Source organism: Nerophis lumbriciformis, linkage group LG10 (genome assembly GCF_033978685.3).
Source record: "Nerophis lumbriciformis linkage group LG10, RoL_Nlum_v2.1, whole genome shotgun sequence".
Taxonomy (NCBI): domain Eukaryota; kingdom Metazoa; phylum Chordata; class Actinopteri; order Syngnathiformes; family Syngnathidae; genus Nerophis; species Nerophis lumbriciformis.
In genome coordinates, this window is record NC_084557.2 from 32,056,068 (window position 1) to 32,068,755 (window position 12,688).

The 12,688-nt window shown below is 38.4% G+C and overlaps 1 protein-coding gene across 4 annotated transcripts in view; it reads left to right on the top strand.

Annotated features, from left to right (window-relative positions):
- The first annotated feature begins 818 nt into the window (after window positions 1–818).
- kiaa1549la (KIAA1549-like a) overlaps window positions 819–12,688 on the top strand; it is a 293,945-nt gene continuing 282,075 nt past the window's right edge. For all 4 annotated transcript variants that reach the window (XM_061969804.2, XM_061969805.2, XM_061969806.2 and 1 more), the window contains exon 1: window positions 819–1,206. In XM_061969804.2, coding sequence (XP_061825788.2) covers window positions 1,038–1,206 — 169 coding nt within the window. In that variant the 5' untranslated portion in view covers window positions 819–1,037. The remainder of the gene's footprint in view (window positions 1,207–12,688) is intronic.

Below are 12,688 nucleotides of genomic sequence, written 5' to 3' on the forward strand. Positions count from 1 at the left end.
GATATGTTGATTGGCAACACCAAAATTTACCTTAGTGTGTGAATGTGAGTGTGAATGTTGTCTGTCTATCTGTGTTGGCCCTGCGATGAGATGGCGACTTGTCCAGGGTGTACCCCGCCTTCCACCTGATTGTAGCTGAGATAGGCTCCAGCGCCCCCCGCGACCCTGAAAGGGATAAGCGGTAGAAGATGGATGGATATATATATATATATATATATATATATATATATATATATATATATATATATATATATATATATATATATATATATATATATATATATATATTAAAAATGTGTCTACACATTCTATAAAAGGCACAGATACCATCCATCCATCCATCCATCCATTTTCTACCGCTTGTCCCTTTTTTGGGGTCGGTGTTTCCATATATACGATTGGTACCTAACAGAACTACATTTAGGATTGGTTATCTGCATAATAAGATTATTCTCGGACGCCGAGAATGATCATATTATATATATAATAGGACTATATATATATATGTAGTATAATATTTAAACAACACATTCCGAACATTCGTTCTCTGGACTGGACTGTGCACCTTACCTCCTTTTGCTCTCTGTTCGATTCTATTATATTCTATTTAGTTGTATTCAGTGTTAACAAATATTATATGGCATTACAATTATACATTTTAAAATATTTGTCTTTCATGGCTCTCGCAGCCAAAAAGGTTCCCAACCCCTGCGATAAAGCATTGTGTGTGTGTATGACTTTCCGGGTGCTCTTATTTTGAAGGCGTCTTAAAGTACTTCCGTTCTCGTTCCAGCGATTGACGCGTTGGCGAGCATCGCTGCGGTCACAGCAGGAACATCAGACCGTGTGACGCGGGGACGGAGACATACAAATTCGCTCTTTGTTTCCCGGCAGAGAATCAAACCTTCCTCCGTCGGAGGGTCCATGGAGAGCGGAGCCTCGCTCGTGTCCGCCGGCACCAGCTCGACTTTGATCGGATGTCTTTCATCTCCACGCCGCCGTTAGATGTTGTCCATCCAGGATTAATTGGTTGACCGATGGCTCCCAAACATGTGCTCCCTCCCAGCGGTTGTCCGGCGGCACCGAGCCCGCATGCACGGACACTGGCCGGCGGTTCGCCGAGAAAGGGGAAGAGGATGCTGGGCCGGTGCTTTTTCAGCGTCGGTGCGGTGCTGATGCTGATCCAGTGCTGCTTGGTTGCTGATGGTGAGTGTTTGGTTGTGTTCATACTTCATGTTTTTATTTTTTGTATTTTTTTTATTTTTTACAATATTTGTGTCTAAAAAAAACACACACAATGATCATCTGTTGTTGTCAATGTCACTTGTCTTGCTTGGACAACATGAAGAGTAATTGGATGTAAGTTATATCTCAGAGAAGCACTTTTGGTGAACTTTCAGGTTACGGTATAGGTATAGTTTATAGGGGCCCCTTTGGACCGGAGCTTGTTTATTACGGTACTTGGTTGTCATGATCTGCACATAACAGATATTAGTTTCTTGTATTATTTTCCTTTTGTTCCACGTCCTGTTTTCCTCCATTACTCCGGTATGAGCGCTGGCTCCCGCACCTGTCTCTGCTTGTCAATCAGGATGCTTCATTTGCTTCATACGCGTATTTGCTCTTTGTGCACTCCCCAGCTGCACTTGCTTGTTTTTTTTGGAATCTATATTCTCAAGAAAGAATGATCCACTATTTTCTCGAGTTTGCACTTTTCTGGTAAATGTAAGCACTTAAATGTTTAAGCAGGCTGCTAACTTTTAAATATTAAGCTTGGGGAGATCGATACTATACCCAGTACAGCGTGTTTTTCAACCTTTTTTGAGGCCAAGACACATTTTTTGCGTTGAAAAAATTCGGAGGCACACCACCAGCAGAAATCATTAAAAAAACGAAACTCAGTTGATAGTAAAAAGTCGTTGTCGCAATTCTTGGGTATGACTTTAAACCATGGGTGTCAAACTCTCCAAATTTCACTTGGCCCTTGAGGCGATATCAAATTAACACTACAGCTGGCCCGCCGATTATATATTGCGGCGGTGCCGCGGTAACACTGCATTCACCACTAATTCCAATACTTGCCAACCCTCCCGGGAGTCTTCCAAACTTCAGCGCCCCTCCCGAAAATCATCACGTCTGCATTTCAGCCAGTCCAACGAATGCTGGCCCAGTCACATAAAATGTGCGACTTCTGCACACACACACAATTGAATGCAACGCATACTTCATCAACAGCGATACAGGTTACACTGAGGGTAGCCAAATAAAAAACTTTAACACTGTTAGAAATATACGCCACACTGTGAACCCACACCAAACAAGAATGACAAACGCATTTCGGGAGAACATCCGCACCGTAACACAACATAAACACAACAGAACAAATACCCAGAACCCTTTGCAGCACTAACTCTTCCGGGACGCTACAAGGTGTGTGTGTGTGGGGGGGAGGTTTGGTGGTAGCAGGGGTGTATTTTGTTGCGTCCCGGAAGAGTTAGCCGCACATATCGTGTGACTGGGTCTGAACGATGTTAGAATGGATGAAAAGCATACGTGACGATAGCTCGTAGAGTACGTTAAAGGCAGTGCATTTAAGGCACGCCCCCAAGACTGTGGTCCGGGTGGACGAGATATAATGACTGATGAACACCTTCGTTCCATAATGAAGGTTGCCTCAGCTCAGAGCCTGAGCCCCGACATTAATGAACTAGCATCCAAGAAAAGAAGCCAGGTATCTGGCTTGGGCACATCAGATTAGATCAGTGTTTTGCAAACTGAGCAGTTTAAAGTCCTGTGGAAAAAGTTAATGTTGATATTTACCTCAGAAGGCTGCAAATAGAAAAGAGGCATTCAATTTTTATTTAAATTGTATTTGATATGCCATTGATATTTTTTTATTATTATTATTATTATTATTTGAAACTAAATTTTGCATGTCACTATAAAGTTATATAAGCCTTGCTTGTTCAATATTCAATGCAAAACTTGTTTGGGTCCCTATTAAAAGGTTAATTTGTTCAACCTTGGCCCGCGGCTTTGTTCAGTTTTAAATTTTGGCCCACTCTGTATTTGAGTTTGACACCAGTGCTTTAAACCATAACCAAGCATGCATCACTATAGCTCTAGTCTCAAAGTAGGTGTACTGTCAGCACCTGTCACATCACACCCTGACTTATTTGGAGTTTTTTGATGTTTTCCTGTGGGTACACTGCAAAAAGTCAGTGTTCAAAAACAAAAAAAATATATACAAAAATTAGGGGTATTTTATTTGAACTAAGCAAAATTATCTGCCAATAGAACAAGAAAATTCGGCTTGTCAAGACTTTCCAAAACAAGTAAAATTAGCTAACCTCAATGAACCCAAAAATACCTTAAAATATGTATATTCTCACTAATAACAAGTGCACTTTTCTTTGGTAGAAAAAAAAGAGACCTTTTTACTCAATATGTTGAAAAATATTCTTAAATTAAGGAAATGCTAGTGCCATTATCTTGACATAATGATGTGCGCTCAGCATCATGATTTTTTTTCCTGCTTGAAGTAAAAAATTACTACTTTAAAAAAGTAGTTTTATACTTGTGAGTGTTAATGACACAGCTTAGCATCAGTTGATATTCTAGTTTCAAGCATGTTTTACTCAATATAGGTCATAAAATATCAGCTACAAACTGTAATATCTTACTGAGATAATTTAGGACCAAAATCCTTAAAACAAGTAAAACACTAATATAAATTATCTTATCAGACAGAAAATAAGCAAATATCACCCTTATTTGAGATATTTAATCTTACTTAGATTTCAGTTTTTGCAGTGTAGTGTTTTAGTTCTTGTCTTGCTCTCCTATTTTGGTGGCTTTTTCTCTTTTTTCCATATTTTCCTGTAGCAGTTTCATGTCTTCCTTTGAGCGATATTTCCCGCATCTGCTTTGTTTTAGCAATCAAGAATACTTCAGTTGTTTTTAATCCTTCTTTGTGGGCACGTTGTTGATTGTCGTGCCATGTTCGGATGTGCATTGTGGACGTCGTCTTTGCTCCACAGTAAGTCTTTGCTGTCGTCCAGCATTCTGTTTTTGTTTACTTTGTAGCCAGTTCAGTTTTAGTTTTGTTCTGCAAAGCCTTCCCTAAGCTTCAATGCCTTTTCTTAGGGGCACTCACCTTTTGTTTATTTTTGGTTTAAGCATTAGATACCTTTTTACCTGCACGCTGCCTCCCGCTGTTTCCGACATCTGCAAAGTAATTAGCTACCGGCTGCCACCTACTGATATGGAAGAGTATTACACGGTTACTCTGCCGAGCTCTAGACAGCACCGACACTCAACAACAACACATCATTTGTAGACTATAATTACTGCTTTGCAAGAAATATTTTCAACCCAAATAGGTGAAATTAGAAAATCTCCCACGGCACCCCAGACTGTATGTCACGGCACACTAGTGTGCCGCGGCACAGTGGTTGAAAAACACTGCAGTATAGTATCAGTATATGATTGATGCTGCATGATCACATCAATGTTTTTCGTATAATTACTACACAATCCTTATTTGTGTTTTTTTGTTATTGTTTATGAACAGCAATTGTATTACCAATACTGCTCCTATATCTACTTTGGGGCGGCATGGCGTAGTGGGTAGAGCAACCGTGCCAGACACCTGATGGTTGCAGGTTCGCTCCCCGCCTCTTACCGTCCAAAAATCGCTGCCGTTGTGTCCTTGGGCGGGACACTTCACCCTTTGCCCCCGGTGCCACTCACACCGGTGAATTGAATGATGAATGATAGGTGGTGGTCGGAGGGGCCGTTGGCGCAAATTGCAGCCACGCTTCCGTCAGTCTACCCCAGGGCAGCTGTGGCTATGAAAGTAGCTTACCACCACCAGGTGTGAATGATTGATGGGTTCTACATGTAAAGCGACTTTGGGTACTTAGAAAAGCGCTATATAAATCCCAGTTATTATTATTATTACTTGGTATGGTCTTGATACCCACTACTTTTAAATGTACTAAGATATATTAAAGACTATAAAAATGGGACACATTAACTCCCTGCTTGGCACTCAGCATCAAGGGTTGGAATTGGGGGTTAAATCACCAAAAATGTTTCCCGGGTGCGGCCACCGCTGCTGCTCACTGCTCCCCTCACCCCCCCAGGGGGTGATCAAGGGTGCTGGGTCAAATGCAGAGGATAATTTCGCCACACCTAGTGTGTGTGTGACAATCATTGGTACTTAATTTAATGTTCGCACATTTGTTCTTTGGGATAAATAATAACAGCTAAAGCATGATAAGTAATGTTCATGTACTGACAGTACAGGATAAAACTTTTTTTTTTTCCTGATCTCACATACTTATTTGTTTCTTGTGAGTATTATTTCCTGTCCAGTGCTTTAATTTATCGCTCCACTTCCTAATTGATTCCATTTTTGCCATTACTACTCTGGTCTAAGCGTTGGCTCCCTCATCTGTCCCTGATTGGCAATCTGGACACACCTGTTCCTGCTTGCCAATCAGGGTGCTTCTCTGTACGGCACTTGAATCATTTTCGATCATTACTTGACTTTTGTGCTTGCAATTCTGTTCTGCTTTACATTGTACTTGACATTCTAACAAGAAATGGGCAACAAATTGTGTTGGCATCTTCTTTTAAATATTTAGGATTTTTAATTGATGACCACTTGAGTTTTAAGGAGCACATTCAGTATGTTGTAAAAAAAACCTGAAACTTTTACTGGGATTTTATTATAGAAACAAGTCTTGCAGGGGGGGGCACTGAGATTCATCACCAACTGCGCTCCCCTCACTCACCATTGTGTGTTATACTCAATGGTTAACTGGACGTCTTTATGTGCTCGACGCCTCAATCATTGGTATGTGTTCATCTACAAAACCATTCTGGGTATCACTCCATCTTATCTGTCTTGTCTTTTAACAAAGAAACAAGGAAGTCACAAAATTCGTTCAATGAATGTTCTGCAATTTGTCGTCCCCAAAGTAAGAACTGAACTGGGCAAGAAAGCATTTAGGTTTTCAGCACCGAAGGCTTGGAATAACCTACAATCGAATCTTCAACTTCAAACTCTTGTTACATTAACCCTTGTGTGGTGTTCGGGTCTGTGGGACCCGTTTTCATTTTTTATTAAAAGAAAAATGATACAAATAATTTATTTTTCAAACTGAGACTCACTGATTTTGGCTCATTTTCTGTGAAGAACATATATCAGAATACATATTTAATGACCACACACCATACACCCCCCCTACACATTTCTATTACATATAAGATGTCCGGGTCCACTGGACCCGGGGCTAATAGAAGTGTGGAAATTGATGTTCTGTGTACCGCACACACACACACACACACACACACACACACACACACACACACACACACACACACACACACACACACACACACACACAGCATGCCTAGACAGGAGGAGGACAGAGTGTAGGTACACAGAACATCAGAGGGTCAAATGTGCGAGAAAATGAGAGCAGACAGTGTTGACAAACAATGTTGCAACCTTGTGTGGGAACCGCAGGTGCAGAAACACAAAAGAAGAATCCCTGTGGGATGCAGAAACTGGCAGAGAAATTTTCCGTGCAACGTTCATATTGTTGTTACTCAGCCAGCGTTTGTGGGTCTGATGGACCCGTTGCATTTTGTGACTTGATGTACAGCTTAAGTTGTTCAACAGTCCGGGGGTCTCCGTTGTGGTATTTTAGGCTTCATAATGCGCCATACATTTTCAATGGGAGACAGGTCTGGACTACAGGCAGGCCAGAGTAGTACCCGCTAGTGATGGGTTGATGAGGCGTCAAGAAGCGTTTCGACACATTGCAAAACTGTATTGATACTGTGTCGATACTGTGTCACTAAATACTGACATCTGCTGGACATTAAAAATCCCTACAGGCAACCTATGGACCGACTCAACTGACACTGATTTTATGACCTAGTATATATAATAATATAAACCAAGTCATTGTATTTCATTTAGGATTATTTCATATCTTCATTTAAATAAAAATATATTTTTATCTTTTTTAGATACAGTCAATAAAAAATGTGAACATGTATCATAACATGGAAATCTAAGAGAACGTGTTGTGAATGAGGATGCTTGTGGACTGCTTGTGGATTTTTATTAAAAAAAAACAGTTTTTCCAACGTATTCAATTTTAGACGATTTCTTTCATTGATTGATTGAGACTTTTATTAGTAGGTTGCACAGTGAAGTACATATTCCGTACAATTGACCACTAAATGGTAGCGCCCGAATAAGTTTTTCAACTTGTTTAAGTCGTGGTCCACTTAAATTGATTCATGATACAGATATATATTAACATCATAATACAGTCATCACACAAGTTAATCATCAGAGTATATACATTTAATTATTTACATTATTTACAATCCGGGGTGTGGGATATAGAGGGGGGGGTTAAGTTTGGTTGTTATCAACACTTCAGTCGTCTCTTCTTAGTTATTATTTCTCCGGCTGTAGAAAAGACCCGCTCACAGGGCACAGAGGAGGCGGGAGTGCGACTCAGTTTGCGTATCGGTCACGTGACCAAAACAGCTCATGATCGGTCACGTGACTTTCTAAAAGCGGTACGCGCACCAACACAGGGTTTTGCTCTATGAGCTCGACGCATGCGCTGATGCATCGGTGTTGCCGGACCCATCACTAGTACCCGCACTCTTTTACTATGAAGCCACGTTGATGTAACACGTGGCTTGGCATTGTCTTGCTGAAATAAGCAGGGGCGTCCATGGCAACGTTGCTTGGATGGCAACATATGTTGCTCCAAAACCTGTATGTACCTTTCAGCATTAATGGCGCCTTCACAGATGTGTAAGTTACTCATGTCTTGGGTACTAATACACCCCCATACCATCACAGATGCTGGCTTTTCAACTTTGCGCCTATAACAATCCGGATAGTTTTTTTCCTCTTTGGTCCAGAGGACACGACGTCCACAGTTTCCAAAAACAATTTGAAATATGGACTTTTAATGACTCACAATCAAACACTTTTATTTTAAAATACTGAACAGATGTTTATTGGGATTAGGTAAACATCTGTTCAGTATTTTAACATAAAAGTGTTTGATTGTGAGGCATTAAAAGCCACAAAATGCAACAGGTCCATCAGACCCACAAACGCTGGCTGAGTAACAACAATATGAACATTACACAAGGGTTAATTGAGTTTAAAGCTTCTGGGAAAGGATTGCAGTATACCTTGTCTCTATGCACATGTGTTATGTGAGCAAGTCTTAATGTTGTAAATTTGATGTTTTATGTGTTGTTTACTGTTTTTAATGTAACCTTGCTGCTGCCCTCTTGGCCAGGTCTCCCTTGGAAAAGAGACCTTTGATCTCAATGGGATTGTACCTGATTAAATAAAGGCTAAATACAAATAAATAAATGCTCCATAGCCCTCCCTGTGCTTCCAGTGCACTTCCCTGCTGCACTATTTCCATTTAATTTTGTTTTCCATGGTAAACTAGTTTTTATTTGCACTTCGCCTGATGTCTCTACATCCTGGGATCCAGACCAACAATACCCAACACCAACACATTTTTTAATACATTTAAAAAAAAAATTAGTTTCTACTTTTACTTTTTTGCATGTAAACCTGCAGGTTTGCATTTTTCCCATTGTGGGAAAAATAAGTCTTTCCTAATCATTTTTTTTTTTTTTTTTTTGCACTGAATTTAATGTTTGGCAGATATCTTGCACTTTAAGTGTTTAATTATATTTGTATACATGTAGTAAATGAAAAACAAATCATGTTTCTTTTGTTACAATTTACTATCATAACTTTTGAAAATGAGTTAAAATCAAGTTGTGGACTCAAAAAAATAATAAATCGTTTGATGTCTAGTTGACTAATTGAATTGAATGTATTTAATAACTGACTAATTAAATTGACATTTAGAATATTTGTTGGTTGCAACCCTTGTTTGTCCCTTTGAAACATCTCACGTCACAACCCAAAAACTAAAACGGACAATTGACAAGAGGTAGATGATGTATTTTCTGTCATCTAGTGAAAGATAATTTCATTGCTGAAATGGACAAAAAAAAAATATTTTAATTTTTTGAAGTAAAAAACAACAACCCCAAAACCTGACCAATTCAGTGAAATGGATCATTTTTGATGATTTCTTGCAATAATGTGCCACAGCACAGTGGTTGGGAATCATTGGCTAAGTATTTATTGACCTACATTGCATTGGTTTAAGCATCTTTAATGTTCACAATGGAACAAAGTGGCTCATGTGCATGCTTTATTTCTTTCGTATGCTAACCCCAATATACCGGATCATTTCAAACATACCTAATACTTATTTATGGGTGACACAAACAACATGCCTGTGTCTGGGTCGTATTCACAGCTGTGTGATTGAACGTCCACAATCGTGCAGACACAACAACGCTGACCACGCTCTCCCTCTGCAGTCAACGGGCAAGTTTTATTAATTCATGGAGCACCGAGCCTCCAGCTTCTCAACCTCCAACACGCCCATAGGGGACGTTTCATAGTCACTACAAATCAATGATTTATGAGTTCCTTGTCCTCACGGAATCTGAGGAAAAGACTAAAATAGCAGTAGAGACTTCCGTCTTCACAAACTACGCATTGAGAAAATATAGATATACTTCCATATTTGTTCGGATCTAAGATTATTAATTGAAAACAAATGGCCAACATATTCCCTTTACTCAGATTGCAAATCATTACCAGCTTTTCCGATCATTAATTGTACACATTTATTTACTAATGCTCTTTTTTTTTTTTTTTTTTTTTTAAGATTGTCAGAGAGATATTGGTTTGACATTATGTGTTTTGTTGTAGTCGCAGCTGTTTCTAAAATTGCCAAAGTTTACTTTGACAAAAAGGGCAATTCATGACAAAATATTGTTATGAATTATTGACCTATTTAAGGCACCAATTACTGCACATCAAATATTCCACTTTGAAATATTTTAGGGCGAAATGATTGCATGTTTTGTGTTTTTGCCAACGTTTACTTTGACAAAAACGGCGTAAAACAAACATTAAAAAAAAACATTAAAAATAATTCAAACTTATACAATCCCCGTTTCCATATGAGTTGGGAAATTGTGCTAGATGTCAGAAATTATTTATTTTATTCATGTGGCCTTAGGTCAGGGTCCCCAGCGGCCCGCCAGCATCCAAAATCCGGCCCGCGGGTAGTCAGGAGTAAAAAAAATATATATATATTTTATTTTTTTAATTATAATTTTATTAATCTATCCAAGGGGTCCCCAAACTACGTCTAGCGGGCCAGATACGGCCCGCCAGCATCCAAAATCCGGCCTGCGGATAGTCCCGAGTTCAAAAAAAATATTTTTTTTGTTTTTAAATTATAATTTTTTCAATCTATCCCACGGGTCTCCAAACTACAACCCGCAGGTAATCCTGAGTAAAAAAAAAAAAAAAAAATATATGTTTCTAAATTTTATTTACATTTTTTTAATCCATCCCACGGGTCCCCAAACCACGTGCCGGTGTCCAAAATCCAGTCCGCGGGTAGTCCTGAGTAAAAAAAAAAAAAAATTAAAAAATAAATTAAAAAATACAAATGTTTTCAAATTTTTTAAATCCATCCCTTCTAGCCCGTCCATCAATTCATTTTCTACCACTTGTTACTCTCGGGGTCTCCTAGCCGCTCAGGCAAATCATATTGTCTAAAAATGCATTTTCCCATCGATCGCACCGCAGTGTTGGGCTATATGTATGTATATATATATATATATATATATATATATATATATATATATATATATATATATATATATATATATATATATATATATATGTATATATATAAATATATAAAAATGCATTTTTCCATCGATCGCACCGCAGTGTTGGGTTATATGTATGTATATATGTGTGTATATATATATATATATATATATATATATATATAAAAATGCATTTTTCCATCGATCGCACCGCAGTGTTGGGTTATATGTATGTATATATGTGTATGTATATATATATATATATATATATATATATATATATAAATGCATTTTCCCATCGATCGCACCGCAGTGTCGATCGATCGGTGCGATCGATGGGAAAATGCATTTTTAGACAATATATATATATATATATATATATATATATATATATATATGTATATATATATACATATATATGTATATATATATATATATATATATATATATATATATATATATATATATATATATATCTATATATATACATATATATGTATGGCCCGGCCCTTGGCTAAATTTTTTTAACCCAATGCGGCCCCTGGGTCACAAAGTTTGGGTACCCCTGCCTTAGATGATAATTGGAATGTACTTTAGCCAAACAAGACTAAGAAACTATATACAGTATTGTATCATCCATCCATCCATTTTCTACTGCTTGTCCCTCTCGGGGTTGCAGGGGTGCTGGAGCCTACTCCACAACATGGCTTGACATCAGGTTTTCTTACTCTTCAAGTGCAGCATACCAGGAATCACAGAAAAACCATGAAGCCTGTTGCTACTTCCCTCACATTGGAAAGATGTTATAAATAGATTTAAGAATGAATGATAGTGAGATATGGAAAACGGAGACGCTTGCCAAACATTTGAACAAAACACACACTTGGCAAGTGAAATTGGAGAAAACTGCCCACTTTCTCACACATCCTCTTTTAGAAGGCGAATGCTGAGCGCAAGTTTTCTATGGTGTGCCGGAAAGGCGATTTGACCTCCTTACCTGGTTCCGTTACAACACTCCATCTCCCTTTCTTATAAGGTAAACTAGGCTTTATAAAGCTCTTCATGCACCATCTATAGCTGTGATTCTCTGCTCCGTGTTACCATGGGAACAGATCTGCATTCTGTAGTTGTCTCACTGCGTGTTGGTATGTGTCAGTCAGTGATTGTAATAACATGAGTACATTCTGCTTCCTTCATGGAATAACGTTCCAGTGGCCATGCTACCCAGTCAAATATTGTCTACATATATCTATTTTCATTTTGCAGCAATGATTCATTGTGTGGTTGGTTAATCAACCGTTTGAAATTGATCACCGCTCCCGTTATTCACTTTTATGATGTCTTTTAAGCATTTTGTGACCAGAGAGATAGTTTTGCCTCATCAAATTTGTAAGTGCGTTGCATAATTTGTGAGGTTCGATGCAAGGTGTTTTAGTGTGAAGGGGTTGCTGTTCCTGCTTGTGTCGAATGAGCTACGGATTCATTTGTTGGTTTTATCGGCCACTGCTTGTATTTATTACACAATGCGTTCTTGTCTGTGTGCTGGATTATTTAACGTCCATACTTGGTTGGCATAATCAGAATCCCTAAAAGGGCATGTAAAACAATCACTATCATATTGGTTTGTCTCGGGATGTGAAAATGAAAGCTTCAATGCAAAATAATTCATCATCATTATACAAACCCCGTTTCCATATGAGTTGGGAAATTGTGTTGGATGTAAATATAAACGGAATACAATGATTTGCAAATCCTTTTCAACCCATATTCAATTGAATGCACTACAAAGACAAGATATTTGATGTTCAAACTCATAAACTTTTTTTTTTTTTTTTGCAAATAATAATTAACTTAGAATTTCATGGCTGCAACACGTGCTATAGTAGTTGGGAAAGGGCATGTTCAC